Source organism: Salmo trutta, chromosome 12 (assembly GCF_901001165.1).
Source record: "Salmo trutta chromosome 12, fSalTru1.1, whole genome shotgun sequence".
NCBI lineage: Eukaryota > Metazoa > Chordata > Actinopteri > Salmoniformes > Salmonidae > Salmo > Salmo trutta.
In genome coordinates, this window is record NC_042968.1 from 22,861,797 (window position 1) to 22,886,665 (window position 24,869).

Below are 24,869 nucleotides of genomic sequence, written 5' to 3' on the forward strand. Positions count from 1 at the left end.
GGAGTGTGTCAGCAGTTCCTGCAAGAGGAAGGCATTGATGCTATGGACTGGCCCGCCCGTTCCCCAGACCTGAATCCAATTGAGCACATCTGGGACATCATGTCTCGCTCCATCCACCTACACCACGTTGCACCACAGACTGTCCAGGAGTTGGCGGATGCTTTAGTCCAGGTCTGGGAGGAGATCCCTCAGGAGACCATCCGCCACCTCATCAGGAGCATGCCCAGGCGTTGTAGGGAGGTCATACAGCTACACACACTACTGAGCCTCATTTTGACTTGTTCTAAGGACAGTACATCAAAGTTGGATCAGCCTGTAGTGTGGTTTTCCACTTGAATTTTGAGTGTGACTCCAAATCCAGACCTCCATGGGTTGATAAATTGGATTTCCATTGATTATTTTTGTGTGATTTTGTTGTCAGCACATTCAACTATGTAAAGAAAAAAGTATTTAATAAAATTATTTCATTCATTCAGATCTAGGATGTGTTATTTTAGTGTTCCCTTTGTTTTTTTGAGCAGTGTATATACAGTACCAGTCAAAACTTTGGACACACCTACTCATTCAAGGGTTTTTCTTTATTTTTACAATTTTCTACATTGTAGAATAAGACATCAAAACTATGAAATAATAATAAGTAACCAAAAAAAGTGTTAAATCAATGGCCTCCAGAGTGGCGCAGTGGTCTAAGGCACTGCATCACAGTGCTAGCTGTACCACTAGAGATTCTGGTTTAGAGTCCAGACTAGGGTTAGGGGAGGGTTTGTCCTATTGCGCACGAATGACTCCTGTGGCAGGCTGGGCGCAGTGCACACTGACACGGTCGCCGGGTGAACGGTGTTTCCTGGTGCGCCTGGCTTCCGGGTTAAGTGGGCATTGCATCAAGAAGCAGTGAGGCTTGGTTGGGTTGTGTTTCGGAGGACGCTAGGCTCTCGACCTTTGTCCGTACTGGAGTTGCAGCGATGAGACAAGACTGTAACTACCAATTGGGGAGAAAAATAAATAAATATAATCTAAACATATTTTAGATTTTAGATTCTTCAAAGTAGGCACCCTTTGCCTTATTGACAGATTTGCACACTCTTGGCATTCTCTCAACTACCTCTCTGATGAGGTAGTGACCCAGAATGCATTCCAATTAAAACTTCTTAGGGCTAAGCCCCTTTTTTCTCAATTTCCGCCTGAATGATGTGCCCAAAGTAAACTGCCTGTTGCTCAGGCCCTGAAGCCAGGATATGCATATAACTGATACCATGGGAAAGAAAACACTTTGACGTTTGTAGAAATGTGAAATAATGGAGGATAATATAACACAATAGATATGGTAGGAGAAAATCCAAAGAAAAACCAACCAATATCTTTTTATTTTGAGAGACCATCCTCTTACAATGACAAGAATAAGATCATACTGAAAATTAGCTCCCTGGATGCAATTCCTATGACTTTCACAGGGCGTCAGCAGTCTATGTTCAAGGTTTCAGGCTTGTAACTTCAAAAAAAAATAGTGAATAACAGTTTTAGTAGAAGGACGCAGTCTTGGAATTTCGTGTTTGCGCGTGCCATGAAGACAGGACGCACCTGCTAAAATTGGCTTCCTATTGAACATACTTCTTTCCATAAGAAATATTATATTTTGATTACATTTTCGGGTATCTGAGGAGTAAATAGAAATGTATTTTGACTTGTTGAAAAAAGATTAGGGGTAGATTTTCGGATTCCTTTCTCCTCATGTTGAATGAGTGGATTACTCAAATCGATGGCGCCAACTAAACAGACTTTTTGGGATATAAAGAAGGATATTATCTAACAAAACGACACTACATGTTATAGCTGGGACCCTTTGGATGACAAATCAGAGGAAGATTTTCAAAAAGTAAGTGAATATTTAATCTCTATTTGTGAATTTATGAAACCTGTGCCGGTGGAAAAATAAATTGATCTGGGGCGCCGTACTCAAACAATTGCATGACATGTTTTCGCTGTAATAGCTACTGTAAATCGGACAGTGCAGTTTGATTAACAAGAATTTAAGCTTTCAACCGATATAAGACACTTATATGTACCTAAATGTTTAATATCCATCATTTTTATGATTATTTATTTGAATTGCGCTCCCTCCAGTTTCACCGGAAGTTGTCCCACTAGCGGAACGCCTTAAATTGAGGCTCAAATGTATTTAGTCTCGCAGTTATTATTAAGCTTATTGATGTACACACTCTCCTGTACTTTTGCGTCACAGAGAGTAAAGCTTTCAGAGTCTATTCTGACATTAAAAACCCTTAGAGTCGATTGACGCCTTCCGCATCTGAGGTGGAAAGTGACAGAGCTACAGTGCTGTTTGTCAGACGAGGAGACATCCCAAAAATTGGTCTTCTCGCAAAAACGTCTGTATCGTCGAAACTGTCTGGACTACAAACTAATATGACCCCACTATGATGTTCTCCATTTTATTCTGTGACCCCCACAAGTGTTAAAAAAGTATTGGAAGTAGTTTTGTGCTCCTCAAAAATAGTGTTAAATATAAGACAGAGAGTTCAAAACATTATTCCTTATGAAACATTTTGTAACTATCTTTTCTGCCATTTATGAATGTGTTATTCAATGTGTTTTAATGGGCTATAATAGTAAAGGCCAAATTCATTTTTTTACATACATAATGGGGTCCTAAAATTCAAAAATCCAATAGCTAAATCATCCATGGTATGACCATATTGAAATAATTCCATATGTCAGCTAGTAGAATCCCATCGGTGAGAACAGGTCATTTGGCTTCCTAATTTGCATACTGGTAGACTACTTCTGCAGATAAATTATGAAAATATTAAAGGAAGATGTTGAATCCTCACTGCAGGAATAATACGTAGGGGAGCAAAAGCCTGAGAAAAGAAAACTGATTGAAGGTTATAAAAGCTAATGTCATGATACTTAGGCTATATGGTATTATTAAGGATATTGATATAGAACTACGGATTTGATTAGTGTCGACAATGGAGTAGTCAACTGCTGCTTTCTGTGCAGCAAAGCTCATGTTTAACACCTGCTTCATTCTTCAATCGTATCTGTAGATCTATGTCACGTATACTCCCTCTCCGGCCTCCAGGTCATCAGGCTGCTGATTATCCCGCGCACCTGTCCCATCGTCTCGCGCACCTCATGACACTCACCTGGACTCCATCACCTCCTTGATTATCTTCCCTATATCTGTCACTCCCCTTGGTTCTTTCCTCAGGTGTTACTGACACTGTTTCATGTCGGTGCATTGTTTGTGTTTCGTGTTTATTTTATTTATTAAAACACTCACTCTCAGCGCACTCGTTACAGTCTATTCATGGGCGCCTGACTTTGTATAAAAGTTGGGGTGCACAATCTGGCAGGGGTCTGGGGTCCTCCTCCTGAAAACGGTTGCATTTTTAAAAACACTTTCCTGCAATTCTATATTGCTTCTCAAAAGGGAGTCCATGTTAACTTGACAGAACACAAACTTTTTTCTTAGGTTTTTGCCACAATTAACTAAATTGAAAGAGTAGATTTAGTTTTTGCTATAATAAATTAAATTGAAAAGGTAGACTAGACTTGTTTTCCTGACTAGATTACTAATCTACCGCCTTTCCTCAGTCCCACCCACATTGATTGATTGACAGGTCTGAAACCCTACCAACTCTGTGACACAAAAATGCTGCCCTCTTCCCTGACAATCCCACCCACAGTGATTGATGCATCGGTTTATTATCTATGCATAGTCACTTTACCATTACCTACATGTACAAATTATCTTGACTAACCTGTACCCCCGCACATTGACTCTGTACCGGTAACCCCGTATATAACCTAGTTATTGTGTTACTTTTTATTTTATTTAGTAAATATTTTCGTAACTCTATTTCTTGAACTGCATTGTTGGTTAAGGGCTCGTAAGTATGCATTTCACGGTAAGGTCTACCTAAACCTGTTGCATGTGACAAATAAAATTTGATTTGATTGACAGGGCAAAATTTTAAAGAGACAATTGACCCAAATTGAAAAATTAAACATTGGTTTCCTTACCCTAAGTTTCCACAGCAGCAGAGAGAATAAAATACATAATTTGAAGAACAAACATCATTGTGGCAATGCTTATCTTGCAGTAAAACTGTAAACATGAACATCATAAAGTGACTCTGAAGAGAAGACAAGTTTAATGTTAAAAGAGGTTAAAAAAGGTTATCTTGCTTAGAAAATAGTTCTGATAATATGGGCCTAGACAATATCCAAAACATCTAATAACTGAATTCATCCATTTCAGTAACTTTAATTGCAAAGTCATGTAATTGCAATACCACAATTCATTTTACGAATCTGGGAGGTAAAGTCGTTAAAGTATTCAATAATTTAGCAGTATATTTTGGATGGAATTAAAGCATTAGAATGTACCAGTGGACACCAAAATAGAGCTCGTTCTGCATTTGTCACGTCCTGACCAGTGAGAAGGGTCATTTTGCCATAGTAGAATGGTCAGGGCGTGGCAGGGGGGTTGTTTTTTGTGTTTTGGGGTTGGTTTGTTTCTAGGGGAATTGGTTCTAGTTTTCTGTTTCTATGTTTCATTTTCCATGTGTGGCTGAGTATGGTTTCCAATCAGAGGCAGGTGTCTTTCGTTGTCTCTGATTGGAAGCCATACTTAGGCAGCCTGTTTTCCTTTGAGTTTTGTGGGTGTTTATTTTCCGTTTAGTGATTGTACCTGACGGAACTGTTGAGTGTTTATTATTTTGTTGAAGTGCATTCATTAAAATCCAAAGATGAGCACTATACACGCTGCGCCTTGGTCTAATCCTTTCGACGCCTGTGACAGCATTGTTTTCTGCATGCCGGAACTCCCTGGCTGGCAAATGTTTCTGTTTGGCTGGCTACTCCATGTACTTACGAAAAACACTGCGTGCGCGCACACACACACACACACACACACACACACACACACACAAACAGACACACACACACACACACCTAATATATTTCATGGCAGGGAGAGTAAAAGCTTGTGAATATAATCCTTTAATAAAAATAATACATAAAAAAATAAACTTACTCTCCCACTCACCTGCTCTCTCAAACTGACCTGCTGTCTCAAACTGACCTGCTTTCTCCCACTCACTTTCTCTCACCTGTATGTCTTCCAGCTCAAATATCCTGATCCCCTCCCACACACAGGTGGTAGCTAGTCTCTTTATTTGAGACTCCAAATCAGTTATAATTATGCAGGCTGATTGATACTCTCGCATGATAAACAGCTGGAGAGAATAGTAGGATCTGTGACTTACTAAAATGCCTAGGCCAATCATACTCCTAGAAAACTTCTCCTGAGTACCAGACCATCTCCTCTATCTGCTCCAAGTCAGGTTGTGCCATCCCTCATTGGTCCAGCCTGTGGCATCTGTAACTGTCTGCTCTGTGGTTTCATATAGTTCTACATTCTGTGGGCGTCTGTAAGCTACAGTGCAGTAACAAAACGCACCCATACTGTTAGAGGAAATGGCAGATTTCACAATGCGTTCAAGAGAAATCATAGTCCCTTCGCCACATTTCCACCACTCACCTGTGGAGGGAGAGTATTTTTATCAGACTGTCATTAGTGCCTTTGTAATGGCTGACTGCATACACAAATCACCTCAGTGTATGTGTGTGTGGAGGGGGGAGAGGAGAGGGCAGCAATGCCTTCAGTTACACTACATAATACCAAGTTTCCTGTAAATCAGATATGCATTTGGCTAATGAAACGTAAAGACACATGGCGTGGGGACTAAAGGGGAAGAAAATGTTCTCATTCAGTACATTAAGAACACAAGCAGGAACAGATCATGTGGACAGATGCACACAGGCAAGCATGCACACGCACACACACACACACACACACACACAAGATGTGGATCTATTCAACAAACCTCCTCACACATTACCCTTTCCCACCTTCACCCGTCCACTAAAATATAATCATTCTTATTAGAGCAACAATGGTGACCCTTGGAATCTTTCCAACAGATCATTTAAATGTGATTAAGTGGCCCTGTGTCATGTCTGACTCAATATGGTGGAGTAGGGGTGCTGAGAGAATGTGGGTGAGGGCTCTGTTTGAGGAGGCTCTTACATGCAATCTTATTTTCATTCCCAGCGGGTCACATGGGAGAGATTGAAACGAGTTCGCCAGGCAGAAGCATACGGCTGGCTGGCTGTGAAAACATGCAGGCTGTGTGGGATGGACAAATTGAATCCAGCCAAGTGTGGTTATCATGCATGTATCTTCACCCCTCTTTTAAACACAGATGCCGTAATGAAGTGAAAACACAAAGAACATTCTGTGTATGTAATGCACGATGTGTGACTGATACGTGTTTCCTATTGGTTCATACAGAGAGATGGCCAATCGATATGTGGTTCACTTTTGTAAGCAGACTGGAAAGTTGTTGTTCAGTCCCCAGGAGAGAGGCATCATGGGTAAAGAACACACGCCATATATCAAAAGGAACCCGATGTGGAGACACAGCTAGACAGATGGCACAGTACATCTTGGTCCCGGCAGTAAAAAATAAAGCCATCACGCACCGCATTGTGCTGACGTGATGAGGAGGAGCTGGGTTGCATGTGTGTGTGTTTACGAATCTCTCTGTGTGTGTGTGTGTGTATGTGTGCATGCGTGCGTCCAGGTGCGTGTGTGTGTTGGGTTTTGTGTGTGTACAGTATGTGAGCGTGTATACTCAACGCCTGCTTGGCTCTGCAAATGAAACTTTGTATGAACATTGAGATCAGTGCACCCCTTGGCTCGTGTCGAGCCTGCCTATGAATATCAATTTCTGCTTTCTATGAATATCAATTTGTTACTGCCTTCATTGCTACGTTGCTAGCCCCGACACCCCACCTGACACAAAAGCAAAGCGCCTTTTTGTTTGTGTCAGCATTTATACCAAAGAGTGCTTTCTTGCTCTGCTGCTCAAAAACAGAGCGGCTCCTTCACCCCAGAGGCTAACTTTCCCTCAAGGACAAGGAGAGACTCTGTGTGTGTTCTCTGAGAAATATTAAAAGGGAACACAGTGAATGCAGGCGACAGCCAAGCAGCCCAGGGAAATGGAGCTGTCAACTCCTAGTTAACGCAGCACATACTGTATGGAGCTCACCAGCTAGTGCCCTGTACGCCCTCTGACATAACGAGAGGTTGTGTGTGACTACAGGCTCATCTCCTCCACAGCACACACACTAATGACACACACACACTCTTTAAGCCATGTGCATATTACCTCAATTACCTCAACTAACCGGTGCCCCCGCACATGACTCTGTACTGGTACCCCCTGAATATAGCCATGCTACTGTTATTTTATTGTTGCTCTTTAATTATTTTTTATTTTTCTATTTTATTATTTTTTATTTTTTATTTATTTATGTTTTACTTCAGTTTATTTTATTAAATACTAAAACTGCATTGTTGGTTAAGGGCTTGTAAGTAAGCATTTCACTGTAAGGTTCAGTGCATGTGACAAATCAAATTTGATACAGCATTTTTTATTTGATACAGCATGTTCTTCCAACCTGTTTTACAAGACAGTTGGTAGTCAGCTGGTAATCACCATGCTGCTATATTTTGAACCAGCCAATCTGACTCTTCATTTATCTACTAATGCAGTGGTGTTCAAACTTTTTCAGCAGGGAACCCATTTTTTCTGCAAGAATTTCTGGGGACCCCATTTTTTGGGCAAGAATTTCTCGCGACCCCACCCCAAATCTAAAGACACAGCCTAACAAATAACTTTCAATTCATTATATTTTCATCTCGGACAGTCAGTATTCAAAAACAGATTTGAAAAATCTGAATGCAACAGGTGTAGACTTTACCATGAAATGCTTACTTACAAGCCCTTTACCAACAAAGCAGATTTAAAAAGTAAGAAAAATTTGCTAAAAAAAGGAAATATACCAAACAAAAATATAAACGCAACATGTAAAGTGTTGGTCCTATGTTTCAACTGAAATAAAATAACCCAGAAATGTTCCGTATGCACAAAAAGCTTATTTCTCTCATATTTTGTGCACACATTTGTTACCATCCCTGTTGGTGAGCATTTCTCCTTTGTCAAAATAATCCATATCAAGAAGCTGATTAAACAGTATGATCATTACACAGGTGCACATTGTGCTGGGGACAATAAAAGGCCACTCTAAAATGTGCAGTTTTGTCACATAACACAATGCCACAGATGTCTCAATTTATGAGGGAGAGTGCAATTGGTATACTGACTGCAGGAATGTCCACCCGAGCTGTTGCCAGGGCATTTTATGTTAATGTCTCTACCATAAGCCACCTCCAACATAATTTAAGAGAATTTAACAGTACGTCCAATCGGCCTCACAACCGCAGACGTGTAACCAAGCCAGCCCAGGACCTCCACATCCGGCTTCTTCACCAGCGTGATCGAATGAGACCAGCCACCCGGACAGCTGATGAAACTGAAGAATATTTCTGTCTGTAATAAAGCCCTTTTTTGGGGAAAAACTCATTCTGATTGGCTGGATCTGGCTCCAAGGAGTACCAGTACCAAGTCAATGTGCAGGAGTACGAGGTAGTTGAGGTAATATGTACAGTACATGTAGGCAGGGGTAAATGTGACTAGGCAATCAGGAAGATGATAAACAGAGTAGCAGCAGTGTATGTGAAGAGTGTGAAAGAACGTGTGTGTGTGTGTGTGTGTGTGTGTGTGTGTGTGAATGTAGTGAGTGTGTGTAGTGTCAATATGCATGTGAGTGTATGTAGTGTGTGTGGGGATATATGTGTGTGTTGGAGTGTCAGTGTAGTATGTGTGCATAGAGCCAGTGCAAGAGAGGAGGAAGAGGCGTTGTCATACCCTCTTCACGACTGCTTTGGTGTGTTTGGACCATGGTAGGTCTTTAGAGATGTGGTCACAGAGGAACTTGAAGCTCACGACTCGCTACACTACAGCCCCGTCGATGTTTCCTGTGGTCCACGATCAGCTCCTTTATCTTGCTGATGTGAGGGAGAGGTTGTTGTCCTGGTACCACACTATCAAGTATCTGACCTCCTCCCTATAGTCTGTCTCATCATCGTCAGTGATCAGGCCTTAATGATGTTGTTGGAGTCGTGCATGGCCACACAGTTGTAGGTGAACAGGGAGTACAGGAGGGGACTAAGCACACACCCTGAAGGGCCCCAGTGTTGAGGGTCAGCATGGTGGATGTGTTGTTGCCTACCCTATCCACCTGGGGGCGGCCCGTCGGGATGTCCAGGATCCAGTTGCAGAGCGAGGTGTTCAGTCCCAGGGTCCTTAGCTTAGTGATGAACTTGAAGGGCACAATGGTGTTGAATGCTGAGCTGTAGTCAATGAACAGCCTTCTCACGTAGGTGTTGTCCAGGTGAGAAAGGGCAGTGCAGAATGCAATAGAGATTATGCCATCTGTGGATCTGTTGTGTTCGTATGCTAATTATAGTGGGTCCAGGATGTCTGGGATGATGGTGTTGATGTGAGCCATGACCAGCCTTTCAAAGCACTTCATGGCTACAGATGTGAGTGCTACGGGACGATAGTCATTTAGACAGGTTACCTTGGCATTCTTGGGCACAGCGACTATGGTGATCTGCTTTAAACATAGGTATTACAGACTGGGTCAGTGAAAGGTTGAAAATGTCAGTGAGACACTTGCCACCTGGTCAGCGCATGTATTAAAGCGCTGCATTAAGGCCTGCAGTGTGAACAAGGCTTATCACCATGGGATCTGGTGACAGCCAATCACGTTTACTTTCCCCAGCGATCTCCACTGAAAACAACAGGCTACAGAAATCATCTCTCTCCTCTGCTATGTAGAGTACTGTGCAATATTCCACATGTAATATTTTCACATCTCCCTAGGGAGAAGGTAATGGTTTGTTCCTGTTGCTTTCTACCTGGTTTAAATTGAGGTCTGTTCAGTGGGTGGGAGGGATTGGATCATACCACCCCCCACTAGGATAATATTCTACAGAGAGCTACCTAGAATGTCAATGTAAGCCTACTGTAATAGCTGACACAAGTGGGTAAAAAGAACTATCAACCATTTTATGTCATCAATTATCTTGTCACTCAACAGTACTGTAACTACTCTGCATTGTAGGGTTAAAACTGACGCCAACCTTGCTTTGCGGCCGTCTCTCCATAAATCCTCTATTTGCTCTAATTGTTTGGAGAAGGTCCAGGAGGACTAATACAGATACAATAGCAGACAGTATTGTGGATAATACAGCCTTGTGGATAGGTGGCGGTGATGACGCACAGAGCCCAGCTCTCACAGTGTGCTCTCATTATGTGCCGCGACTCCAGGTCTTCAATATTACCCTACAATAATACACTCTATGGGCCCATCTGCTACACACTAGCACAGGCTATTTAAAGAGAGAGAGAGAGAGAGAGAGAGAGAGAGAGAGAGAGAGAGAGAGAGAGAGAGAGAGAGAGAGAGAGAGAGAGAGAGAGAGAGAGAGAGAGAGAGAGAGAGAGAGAGAGAGAGAGAGAGAGAGAGAGAGAGAGAGAGAGAAAGAAAAGAAGAGAGAGGGGAGAGGTTTGGAGAGAGATAGATGGAAAAAGGACAAGTAACAAAGGGAGTGGGAGAGAGTGTGAAAGACATGCAAAGACATTGAAATATGGTGAGAAACTGAGACAGAGGAAGATTTTTACTATAGGTAAAACTGCTAAACTATATTTTCATATTTAATATTTATTGAACAAGAGAGGCGCTCTAGTACCTATGAACATGATTGTAACTATTAACCTTGCATGAATGTGAACTTCCTAGGATTTGAGGTCATCACCAGTTGCAAGGGACATTCTCCTAACACGGTCTAGCTGGCTAATGTCAGCTAGTAAAGATAACTTGCTAACCTCTCTAGGGTAGGGGGCAGTATTTGCACGGCCGGATAAAAAACGTACCCGATTTAATCTGGTTATTACTACTGCCCAGAAACTAGAATATGCATATAATTATTGGCTTTGGATAGAAAACACCCTAAAGTTTCTAAAACTGTTTGAATGGTGTCTGTGAGTATAACAGAACTCATACGGCAGGCAAAAACTTGAGAAGATTCCTTACAGGAAGTGCCCTCTCTGACCATTTCTTGGGCTTCTACACTCTCTTTATTGAAAACTGAGGATCTCTGCTGTAACGTGATACTTCCTACGGCTCCCATAGGCTCTCAGAAGGCGGCAAAACGGTGAATGATGTCTTTGCAGGCCCTGGCTGAAAAACAGTAGCGCATTTGGATAGTGGTCGATCAGAGAACAATGAGACTGTGGGCGCGTGCACGAGGCGACACCATGTTTTTATTTTTTCGTCTTTGAACGAAAACAGGGTTTCCCGGTCGGAATATTAGCGCTTTTTTACGAGAAAAATCGCATAAAAATTGATTTTAAACAGCGGTTGACATGCTTCGAAGTACGGTAATGGAATATTTTGAATTTTTTTGTCACGAAACGCGTCGGGCGCGTCACCTTTTGTCACCCTTCGGATAGTGTCTTGAACACATGAACAAAACAGAGGATATTTGAACATAACTATGGATTATTTTGAACCAAACCAACATTTGTTATTGAAGTAGAAGTCCTGGGAGTGCATTCTGACGAAGAACAGCAAAGGTAATCCAATTTTTATTATAGCAAATCTGAGTTTGGTGAGGGCCAAACTTGGTGAGGTTCAAAATAGCTAGCCAGTGATGGCGAGCTATCTACTCAGAATATTGCAAAATGTGCTTTTGCCGAAAAGCTATTTTAAAATCGGACATAGCGATTGCATAAAGGAGTTCTGTATCTATAATTCTTAAAATAATTGTTGTTTTTTGTGAACGTTTATCGTGAGTAATTTAGTAAATTCACCGGAAGTTTGCGGTGGATATGCTAGTTCTGAACGTCACATGCTAATGTAAAAAGCTGGTTTTTGATATAAATATGAACTTGATTGAACAAAACATGCATGTATTGTATAACATAATCTTCTAGGAGTGTCATCTGATGAAGATCATCAAAGGTTAGTGCTGCATTTAGCTGTGGTTTGGGTTTATGTGACATTATATGCTAGCTTGAAAAATGGGTGTCTGATTATTTCTGGCTGGGTACTCTGCTAACATAATCTAATGTTTTGCTTTCGTTGTAAAGCCTTTTTGAAATCGGACAGTGTGGTTAGATTAACGAGAGTCTTGTCTTTAAAATGCTGTAAAATAGTCATATGTTTGAGAAATTGAAGTAATAGCATTTCTAAGGTATTTGAATAACGCGCCACGGGATTCCACTGGCTGTTGAGTAGGTGGGACGATTTCGTCCCACATACCCTAGAGAGGCTAAATATCAATTTTCATATATTAACTTTATGACAAAAAAATATGCACAAACGTTTGTCTCTACATTAACTAACATATTCCTCTCAATTGTACATGTTTTGCTTGACTCATTATGACGTTATAACTACTTACATTTGGTTCCACCATAATGTCTTGTCAGCCATCTTTGTTGAAGAACGCTACCAGGGACGGGTGGCTCGTGTCAAAATTCGTCATTGGAACCACTCGATATGATTGGTCATATGAAATCCATAGGACCCAAATACATAATGAGTGCTCTAACTCCCCAGTATGGTGGTCTGGAGCAATGAAGCCGTGACACTGGGTACCTCTAAGTCCCGCAGTGCAAGCTCGCAACTTTTAAATGAGGAACTACTGTAGACGATTAAGCAGACCATTAACCAACATTTGCAAGGATCCTTATAGTACAAATGTTTGTCTCTCATTTAGGTCATCACTTGTGGAAATCATTATGCAAAAAGTATTGAATACTTCAACACACTTTGGATAACATTCCATGTTCCAATTCCATGGCTTTATACTGTAAATACCAAGTAGACACTATCTACTTTGAATATCCAAAGGACGTAGAAAACGCAACAGTGCCCACGATGCATTTCCCAGCTGTGAAGTATAAAACCACATAAAGGGGCAGGTTGAGAGACTTACTGAATGTAATTAATTAAAGTACTTTGTAGCTCACGGATCAATCAGAACGCCCACTGAGATATGAAAACTCCATTACTTACTGTACTGATACCACAGCCACTTGGATTATCCAGAGAGTAGAGCCATTGGCTGGCCAATATAGATATAATTACTAGAATGGGAAAAGCACTTCAAACCAAGGCAAGTTGAACAATGACTTGAATGGGGATGGTGATTTAAATAATTTTTATGGGTTTGCCATCCTTGACATCCATAAAAGACATAGATCCTCCACTGCAGTAGCAATAGCACTACCAACATGTTTATAATGGATTCTCAAGCTTTCAACCACATTTGAACAACATTGCTTCCCCACTCAGAATACAATGCTAAGTCTGGACTCCATTTAAGGACGCAGTGAAGCATAATCGGAGAGTGATCCGTTCATCTTGGTCAGATAAAAAGTGACATATTGTAGCGACCTTAACCAAACACCCAGAACATCAGCAAGGGATGCAGATCTCTTGGCGTAACAGACAAGGTGTTGGCTTGTCAATTGTTGGACCCTAAAATGTCCTGCAATATCAATAGCAAGTGTACGTGCATAAGGCCATGCCAAGTCTTACCTTCTGCCTGATCTCTTCCTCCATGGAGACAGGTGATCCCAGCTCCGCCACCTTCTTGATGCCCTCGCTGGCGTAGCCACCATACTCCCAAAGCACATAGTTCTTAGAGTGGGATGCTCCGATGATGGCCGACCAGTGGTTAGCACGCCCTGGTGAGGTTAAGAAACAAAACAACACCAGAATTATCATAATCTCTCACAATCCAGGAGGCAGGCTGGCCAAACATTTGTCCCAGTGAAAGGTTTGCACCTATTCCCATTTCGCAAGGCATAATATATATAGGTAAAAGGTAATGGTATGTGTATAAAAATTGAAAAAGATTAGATTAATGTAAGGTTACGGAATGTTCTGTTTCTTATTCACTTTGAAATGACTGATAATGATTCATATGGAAGTAATGTACATATCAGATCGTGACACTGTAATTATAGTACTATATTACAGATTTTTTTACATCAGAGGCTCAGTACCTTACTCTCAGTAAATCTCTGTAGACATTTACGCTAGATTGCAGTGAAACAAGTAGAACTTAACACGCACCTGCAGGTTACCACTGGAATTTTTTTAAACACTGCTATCGAACGGGAGATTACATGCACCTGCGGGATAAACTAAGCTTGATTGCAATGAAAAACCCACAAGGATAAACCATCAGATCAGTTGATCTCTCGTTACCGTGTCAAGGGATTATGACACCAGACAGCTGGTCTAGATTCTCCACTCCTGCCCCCAATGAAATATTGACCAGTAGCATCGGAAAACCGTAAGGCTGATGAATGTAAAAAAATACTTATTTGAGTATAAGAATAGTAGGCTAGACCATCAACATTAGTTTTCCATTCATACAACATGTCGGTAAACAGTAGACAGCAGATTTGCAGTGGTAAACAAGGAAATATTTTATTTCAGATGTAGAGAATTATTGTCAAATAGATAAATCGCCCTTAGTCTGCTCATAAAGTAGGATTATGTTATTCTGATGATAATACCAACCAGAGGGTGAAATAGTCTGATAACCTTGACATCTACATTAGGGAGCGGTAAATCACTGTTCAATGTTGGTTGCAATTGAGATTAGTTGTGCGGGTGACTTTAGTATGTATTGATGGTTTAACGAGAGATCAGCTGGCAAAAATCTTGTGGCTGTCGATGGTTGCAATTGGTCCGTACAATGTTCAGAGAGACACAATAACGAGCTGTACAAGCCTATAAACAAGTAGGAAAACTTATATCCGGAGGCTGCTTTTCTGATTAACGGCGGTTTTAATCCCGTGTCTTTAAGACACATGATGCCCAACTTCCATCAATGAGTCTCCTTCGCGCCACTAGGGGCGATAAAGCCCTAGACCACTGTTATTCTACCCACAAGCAAGCATAGAAGGCCCTGTCTCATCCGCCATTCGGCAAATGAGATCAAGACTCCGTACACCCGCTTCCTGTTTACAAGCAGAAGCTCAAACACGAAGTACCCGCTGAGAAATGGTCACCAGAATCAGATACTATGCTACAGCGCTGATTGGAATATGTTTCGAGACTCCGCCAATAAAATTAACGAGCTAACCACGTCCGTCACCAGCTTCATTAGGAAATTCATCTGTGACATTGTCCCCACAGTGAAGGTTCGCTGCTTCTCCAATCAAAAGCCCTGGATTAACACCGAGGTTGGCGCTAAACTAGAGGTCAGGGCTACCACACACAGAGGTATCGCTGCCAAGTGGTGCAGCGTTCTAAAGCACTGCATCTCAGTGCTAGAGGCGTCACTATGGACCCTGGTTCGATTCCAGGCTGTATCACAACCGGCCATGATTGGGAGTCCCATAGGGCGCTGCACAATTGACACAGGTTAGGGTTTGGCCGGGGTAGGCTGTCATTGTAAATAAGAATTTGTTCTTAACTGACTTACCTAGTTAAATTAAAATAAATAAACATCGCAGACAACCCTGAGGCTACGGCTGAGGACTGTAACAAATATGAGAAATCCCGCTATGACCTCCAAAGAGTAATCAAACAAGCAAAAGGACAATATAGGAATATGGTGGAATAATATAACACAGGCTCCGACGCCCGCCGCATGTGGCAGGGGCTATAGTCAATTACGGATTACAAAGGAAGATCCAACTGTGATCTGCCAAACAATGCCTCTCTACCAGACAAACTCCATGCATTTTATGCATGCTTCGCCAATAACAACATTGTGCCGGGTGTGAGTGCCGCCACCATTGCTCTCCGAGGCTGAAGTGAGAAGGGTCTTTAATCAGCTCAACACCCGCAAGGCCGCGGAGCCTGACGGTATTCCATGGCATGTTCTAAGAGCATGCGAAGAACAGCTGGAAGGAATATTCATGGTAATTTTCAACCTCTCCTTGTCCCAGTCTGTAATCCACATGTTTTAAAATGACTACCATCATCCCTGCTCCTAAGAACTCTAAGACTTCATGCCACAATGACTACCGCCCTGTCGCACTTACATCTGTAATCATGAGGTGCTTTGAGAGCCCGGTTATGGCACACATCAACTCCATCATCCCAGACACCCTAGACCCACTCCAATTTGCATACTGTCCCAACAGACCCATAGACAACGCAATCTCTATTGCTCTCCACACTGCCCTCACCCACCTAGATAAGAGGAATAACTATGTGCGAATGCTGTTCATTGACTACAGCTCAGCGTTCAACACTATTGTCCCTTCCAAGTTCATCACCAAACTTAGGACCCAGGGACTGAACACCTCCCTCTGCAAGTGGATCCTGGACTTCCTGACGGGCTGACCCGAGGTGGTGAAGGTATGCAAACATCACATCCGGGGGAGGATTGAGAGTGATTTGGTGTCCAAATCACTAAGGACTTAAAATGGTCCACATACACCTCAGGAGGTTGAAAATGTTTGGCATGTGCCCTCAAATCCTACAAAAGTTATACAGCTGTACCATTGAGACCATCTTGACTGACTACATCACTGCTTGGTATGGCAATAGCACCGTCCTTGAGCGCATGGCCGAACAGAGCGTGGTGCGGACAGCCCAGTACATCATTGGGGCCGAGCTCCCTGCCATCCAGGACCTCGGTGTGAAAGGAAGGCCTGAAAAATTGTTAAAGACTCCTACCAGTCAAGCCATAAACTGTTCTTTCTGCTTCCGCACGGCAAGCGGTACCAGTGCATCAAGTCTGACACCAACAGGCTCCTGAACAGCATCTATCCCCAAGCCATAAGACTGCTAAATAGCTAACTAAATTGCTACACGGACTCTCTGAGTTTACCCTTATTTTTGCACTGTCTCTATGCACACTCACACACACTGACACTCCAACACACACACACAAACACTCACTTTATAATTTGCTCACACACATAATATGCACAAACATTTATACTGACTCATCACACACGCACACCCACTCACATACAATCATCATATACACCGCTACTACTCTGTTTATCATATTGTAATGAACACGATGGGTGACAGAGAGCTGGTTTCAAGCTCAGGGTGAAGCAGGTGTTTAATTGTAAAGGACCACAGGAAGAGGCAGGTAGCTGAGTCCAGGGGCAGGCAGAAGGTCATACACAGGGGGTCCAAAAGGCAACAGTACAGGCAGGGAAAAGGCTAGTAACATCATCCGGGAGAACAAGCAATAGGTTGATAACAGGAAATCCGATAGGCTAAAGTACAGGCAGGGAATAGGCAAAAGGTGTCATTAGTGAGGCAGGCAAAAACTATCATACACGAGAGGATTACATTATGGGAAACCCAGCGCTCCCAATAGAAGTGTGTCACAAATCAAACAATACCTCACAATGATGGGGTACAAAGAACTGAACTAAATAGTGTGTGATAATGACATACAGGTGTGTGAACAGGTGATCAGAATTCAGGTGATTGGGATCTGGAGAGTGAGCTGCATTCAGGGGCTCTATGTGTTTGAGAGTGAGCTGGAAAGTGGGCTGGAAAGTGAGCTGCGTTCAGGGGATCTACGTGTTTGAGAGTGTGAGTTGGAAGCAGACGTTACACATATATCATGATACTCAGTCACCTTACCCCTATACATATCTGCCTCTATCACTCCAGTATCTCTGCACATTGTAAATATGGTACTGACCCTGTATATAGTATGTTTACCCCTATACATATCTACCTCTATCACTCCAGTATCCCTGTACATTGTTAATATGGTACTGACCCTGTATATAGTCACCTTACCCCTATACATATCTACTTCTATCACTCCAGTATCTCTGCACATTGTACATATGGTACTGACCCTGTATATAGTCACCTTACCCCTATACATATCTACCTCTATCACTCCAGTATCCCTGCACATTGTACATATGGTACTGACCCTGTATATAGTCACCTTACCCCTATACATATCTACCTCAATCACTCCAGTATCCCTGCACATTGTAAAGATGGTACTGGAACTGACTGAACCTGTATATAGTCACCTTACCCCTATACATATCTACCTCTATCACTCCAGTATCCCTGCACATTGTAAAGATGGTACTGGAACTGACTGAACCTGTATATAGTCACCTTACCCCTATACATATCTACCTCTATCACTCCAGTATCCCTGCACATTGTAAAGATGGTACTGGAACTGACTGAACCTGTATGTAGTATGCTTACTTACTTTCTTGTGATCTTCTTATTTCTTATTTTTATTTCTTGTGTGTCTTTTTCTACCTTATGTTATTTTTAGTATTACATTGTTATTGATTACTACGTTGTTGAGTTTAGAGCTAGCAAGAAAGGCCTTTCACTGTACTTGTTCACGTGACATTAAAAACTTGAAATAGCATACTGAGTTTCCAACTAAAAACTCAAACTTCGGTCTGCTGATGCAATATATTGTCCTCTCTTCACCTCCCAAGGTGAAAGACCTCCGAGTGGATAATTATCTTCTTTATTGCTACAAAATAAACTCATATCCCACTTCCTCTCCTCCTCATCCCTCCCTCCTCTCCTCGTCAAGAGCAACTCGCACATATTATCTGAAAGTCTTTGTTCAGCAAAGGGAGGCTCTCTATCTGACCACTCAAATCCTTACACACACACACACACACACACACACACACACACACACACACACACACACACACACACACACACACACACACACACACACACACACACACACACACACACACACACACACACACAAATAGGGGAAGTGGTCACCACAAACTCACTAAGGTTATTCCCTCTATATCCATCAGAACTGTATCCAATCTCGATCATATACTCTGATGTTCCACAGCCTATTTTCATATTCTCTAAAAAAACTCCTTTCATCTCTTTCTCTGTCTCTCAGTCTAATAACAGTCTTTCTGAATTTCTGGTCTAGTCTGTGTTTTGTCCTAACAGCAACTTGATTGCTCATATTGCTCATATTTCAGCTTTGTGTGAGTCTGGTAGAAATGCTTTTGAGAACCCATATCCACAGAAGACATGAAATGACACTTGAGCTGTGAATCCCTGGATGTAACCTCAGATCCATCCAAACCACAGGGCAATTCTCTGGTACACTTAGCCACCTGAGTACCAGTCATGGTTATCTTGACTGGGTTCTCTCTACCTGTCTCTCTCCTGAGTGTCTGAATGGGTTCAAGTAACCAGGAAACCTGCTGGCTATCTCCGCTCTCCAAAGATAATGGTTGAATAGCTTCTCAGTGGTGTATTACTTATTATAAACTGGGTGGTTCGAGCCCTGAATGCTGATTGGCTGACAGCCATGCTATATCATACCGTATACCATGAGTATGAAAAAACAATTATTTTTACTGCTCAAATTACGTTGGTAACCAGTTTATAATAGCAATAAGGCACCTCAGGGGTTTGTGATATATGGCCAATATACTACGGCTAAGAGCTGTGTCCAGGCACTGCACGTTGTGTCGTGCTAAAACCTCTTTTAGCAATGGTTCTATCTGTGTTTGATTGACAGTAGTCATATAAAAAACACAGGCACATTAACAAATAATTACCAGATACTAATGATGCTTGGGGAGGAAGTTGTAGATGGTGATCTGCTGTATGTATGACAACCAGGGATGGTTACCTTGGCTATGACTTTGTGGTGGTGAGGAGAACTCAATTATAAAAACCACAAAACCAATTATGGGTTTCCTAAGACACAGAGTGGAAACGCATGCATAAAAAGCACACACACACATACACACACAATGTAACACAGACAGACATCCACACAAACAAAAAGACATACAAACAGAAAGATACACACACACACACATTCTCAAACACATACACTCCTGTCTCTCCTAAGCCATTAAATGAGGGTGTCACTCAATCTGCAGGTTTATCTTACTGTGGGACTCCATGCTAATCATTATATTGATCTGGGCTGTGAGAGAGAGAGAGAGAGAGAGAGAGAGAGAGAGGAGTGTCTTAGAAGGAGGGAAGAGCCCAGTAATCCCCATCTCCATTCACACCCTGTCTGCCTGCCGGGGAGTCAGGCTCAAGGTTATACAGTGCAGCACCACAGACCGAGGCCCAGGGCCAAGCTGGGGGAGGAATGAGACAGGGGCACAGCACCCTGGGAAGAGGGTATCCTGGGGTGACCATGGAGGTTGTAGTATCCTCGGTAGACTGTGATGCTAGGTACTTGAACAGTATTGCAATGTTATGAGTAAAGGGGTATTTTTGACGCAATGGAGGCACCAACTAGTGTAGCCCTGGGGTGAAATGGGGCACTAATTAAAGTCGTCTTTCAGGGATTAAATGGGGTACGTGCCTGGGTAATTTGGAAGTTATGGGGTACTTACGAGGGTAGTCTTTGGGGTGCACCTTCTCTGACCAGTTGCCATAGAAGGTGACTCTGTACTTGGCTGTTCCACAGGCACAGCAATCCAGCAGAGGCTTCTCTGTGGTCTCCCCATACAACGACTCTGAGAAGGGAGAGAAGAGAGAGTGAGTGAGAGAGAGATTGATAGAGGTTAATGGAGGAGAGGATGGTGGGAGGGAGGGAGGGAGGGAGAGTATGGGTGAGGGAAGGAGAGATGGAGGTGTAAAGCTGTTCTTTTGATCAGTCTCCGTAAATTCTCTATCCAATGTCACGCACAGCTTGGGAGATACAGCACAAGCGTAAAGATCCTGACCCAGTAAGGGAAGAGAGAGTAAGACAGGAGATACTGAGATATAGTAAGGGAGAGAGAGGAGTGGAAGACATGTAGCGCCTACTGCGTCTCAGTAATGGAGGACATACCTTTCTCACACATCCTCTTGGTGAGAGAGCCTTCATCCTGGAAGTAGATGATCCTCTTCTGGACAATGCTGGCCCTGCAGAGAAAATCAAATCAAATCACATTTTATTGTCACATACACATGGTTAGCAGATGTTTATGCGAGTGTAGCGAAATGCTTGTGATTCTAGTTCCAACCATGCAGTAATATCTAACAAGTAATCTAACAATTTCACAACAACAACCTTATACACACAAGTGTAAAGGAATGAATAAGGAATGAATATGTACATAAAAATATATATGGATGAGCGATAGCCGAACGGCATAGGCAAGATGCAGTAGATGGTATAGAGTACAGTATATACATATGAGATGAGTAGTGTAGGGTATGTAAGCATTATATAAAGTGGCATAGTTTAAAGTGACTAGTGATACATTTATTACATCAATTTTTCCATTATTAAAGTGGCTAGAGTTGAGTCAGTATGTTGGCAGCAGCCACTGTTAGTGGCTGCTGCCAATGTTAGTGATGGCTGTTTAACAGCCTGATGGCCTTGAGATAGAAGCTGTTTTTCAGTCTCTCGGTCCTCGCTTTGATGCACCTGTACTGACCTCGCCTTCTGGATGATAGCGGGGTGAACAGGCAGTGGCTCGGTTGTTGTTGTCATTGATGATCTTTTTGGCCTTCCTGTGACATCGGGTGGGTGTAGGTGTCCTGGAGAGCAGGTAGTTTGCCCCCGGTGATGCGTTGTGCAGACCTCACTAACCTCTGGAGAGCCTTACGGTTGTGGGCGGAGCAGTTGCCGTACTAGGCGGTGATATAGCCCGACAGAATGCTCTCGATTGTGCATCTGTAAAAGTTTGTGAGTGATTTTGGTGACAAGCTGAATTTCTTCAGCCTCCTGAGGTTGAAGAGGCGCTGTTGCACGTTCTTCACTACGCTGTCTGTGTGGATGGACCATTTCAGTTTGTCCATGATGTGCATGCCGAGGAACTTAAAACTTTCCACCTTCTCCACTACTGTCCCTTTGATGTGGATAGCGGGGTGCTCCCTCTGCTGTTTCCTGAAGTCTACGATCATCTCCTTTGTTTTGTTGATGTTGAGTGTGAGGTTATTTTCCTGACACCACATTCCTAGGGCCCTCACCTCCTCCCTGTAGGCCGTCTCGTCGTTGTTCGTAATCAAGCCTACCACTGTAGTGTCATCTGCAAACTTGATGATTGAGTTGGAGGCGTGCATGGACACACAGTCATGGGTGAACAGGGAGTACAGGAGAGGGCTGAGAACGCACCCTTGTGGGGCCCCAGTGTTGAGGATCAGCGGGGTGGAGATGTTGTTTCCTACCCTCACCACCTGGGGGCGGCCCGTCAGGAAGTCCAGGACCCAGTTGCACAGGGCGGGGTAGAGACACAGGGTCTCGAGCTTAATGACGAGTTTGGAGGGTACTATGGAGTTAAATGCTGAGCTGTAGTCGATGAACAGCATTCTTACATAGGTATTGATCTTGTCCAGATGGGTTAGGGTATTGTGTAGTGTGATTGCAATTGCGATTGCGTCGTCTGTGGACCTATTGGGGCGGTAAACAAATTGGAGTGGGTCTAGGGTGTCAGGTAAGGTGGAGGTGATATGATCCTTGGCTAGTCTCTCAAAGCACTTTATGATGACGGAGTTGAGTGCTACGGGGCGATAGTCATTTAGCTCAGTTACCTTAGCTTTCTTGGGAACTGGAACAATGGTGGCCCTCTTGAAGCATGTGGGAACAGCAGACTGGGATAAGGATAGATTGAATATGTCCGTAAACACACCAGGCAGCTGGTCTGCGCATGCTCTGAGGACGAGGCTAGGGATGCCGTCTGGGCCGGCAGCCTTGCGAGGGTTAACACGTGTATATGCTTTACTCACATTGCCTGCGGTGAAGGAGAACCCGCAGGTTTTGGTAGTGGGCCGTGTCGTTGGCAATGTATGTCAAAGCGAGCAAAGAAGTTGTTTAGTTTGTCTGGGAGCAGGACATCGTGGTCCGCGACGGGGCTGGTTTTCTTTTTGTAGTCCGTAATTGACTGTAGACCCTGCCACATACCTCTCGTGTCTGAGCCATTGAATTGCGACTCTACTTTGTCTCTATACTGACGCTTAGCTTGTTTGATTGCCTTGCGGAGGGAATAGCTACATTGTTTGTATTCGGTCATGTTTCCGGTTGCCTTGCCCTGATTAAAAGCAGTGGTTCGCGTTTTCAGTTCTTCACGAATGCTGCCATCAATCCACGGTTTCTGGTTGGGGAAGGTTTTAATAGTTGCTGTGGGTACAACATCACCGATGCACTTGCTAATAAACTCGCTCACCGAATCAGTGTATTCATCAATGTTATTGTCCGACGCTATGCGGAACATATCCCAGTCCACGAGATCGAAGCAAACTTGAAGGGTGGAATCAGATTGGTCGGACCAGCGTTGAACAGACCTGAGCACAGGCATTTCCTGTTTTATTTTTTGTCTATAGGCTGGGAGCAACAAAATGGAGTCATGGTCAAATTTTCCGAAAGGAGGGCGGGGCAGGGCTTTGTATGCGTCGCGGAAGTTAGAGTAACAATGGTCCAGGATGTAATCAAACTTAAGATTTCCTGGGGTAACAATGTAAGAGATAGTTCATAAAAAAACGAAATACTGCATAGTTTCCTGAGAATGCGAAGCGGCCATCTCTGTCGGCGCCGGATGTCTCATTATGAAAGAAGGAGGAGGGGAGGAGGTGAGAGGGGAAGAGGAAGTTTCAGGTTATGAGAAAGTAAATGAAAGGTTAGAAAGAGAAAGGAGATGAAAAGTGAAAAGATCAGGGTAAAGTGGAGATGAGGGTTGAAAGAGATAGGGAATGGACAGAGGAGAAAAGACAAGAAAGGATGAGAGGAGTACAAGGCAGGAGATCAGGTGGAATAAGGGAGGAAAGAAGCAGGAGATGAGAAAGAAGAGAAGAGTTAACCTGTTGGGGCTAGGGGGCAGTATTTGCACGGCCGGATAAAAAACGTACCCGATTTAATCTGGTTACTACTCCTGCCCAGTAACTAGAATATGCATATAATTATTGGCTTTGTATAGAAAACACCCTAAAGTTTCTAAAACTGTTTGAATAGTGTCTGTGAGTATAACAGAACTCATTTGGCAGGCCAAAACCTGAGAAGATTCCTTACAGGAAGTGGCCTGTCTGACCATTTCTTGCCCTCCTTGATCATCTCTAACAAAAACAGGGGATCTCTGGCATGACGTGACACTTCCTACGGCTCCCATAGGCTCTCAGAACCCGGGAAAAAGCTGAATGACGTAATTCCATTCCCAGGCTGAAACACACTAGCGCGTTTGGCAAGTGCTCTATCAGAGGGCCATCAGACTGAGGCTCGTGCATGAGGGGATAGCATGCTTTTACTTTCACTCTCTTTGTAATAAAAATCGATTTCCCGGTCGGAATATTATTGCTTTTTTACGAGAAAAATGGCATAAAAATTCATTTTAAACAGCGGTTGACATGCTTCGAAGTACGGTAATGGAATATTTAGAATTTTTTTGTCGCGAAATGTGTCGTGCTCGTAACCCTTATTTACCCTTTCGGATAGTGTCTTGAACGCACGAACAAAACGCCGCTATTTGGATATAACAATGGATTATTTGGGACCAAACCAACGTTTGTTATTGAAGTAGAAGTCCTGGGAGTGCATTCTGACGAAGACAGCAAAGGTAATAACATTTTTCTTATAGTAAATCTGACTTTGGTGAGTGCTAAACTTGCTGGGTGTCTAAATAGCTAGCCCTGTGATGCCGGGCTATCTACTTAGAATATTGCAAAATGTGCTTTCACCGAAAATTTTTAAATCGGACATATCGAGTGCATAGAGGAGTTCTGTATCTATAATTCTTGAAATAATTGTTCTGTTTTTTGTGAACGTTTATCGTGAGTAATGTGACGACCCTCCCACTCTGTCTGCCGTATTCTCTCTTGTTCTTGTTTCTTTATTAGGAGGCCGGTGGGCGGAGTTGGAAGGGTCGTCAGATGAATGGGAAACACCT

General features: G+C 42.9%; 1 protein-coding gene across 2 annotated transcripts in view; it reads right to left on the reverse strand.

The window, feature by feature from the left end:
• LOC115203187 (spondin-1-like) overlaps positions 1-24,869 on the reverse strand; it is a 148,360-nt gene that overhangs the window by 94,017 nt on the left and 29,474 nt on the right. For both annotated transcript variants that reach the window (XM_029767627.1, XM_029767628.1), the window contains exons 4-6: positions 20,840-20,913; positions 20,400-20,522; positions 13,606-13,754 (exon numbers count right to left, since the gene is read on the reverse strand). In XM_029767627.1, the coding sequence (XP_029623487.1) occupies positions 13,606-13,754; positions 20,400-20,522; positions 20,840-20,913 (346 nt within the window). The remainder of the gene's footprint in view (positions 1-13,605; positions 13,755-20,399; positions 20,523-20,839; positions 20,914-24,869) is intronic.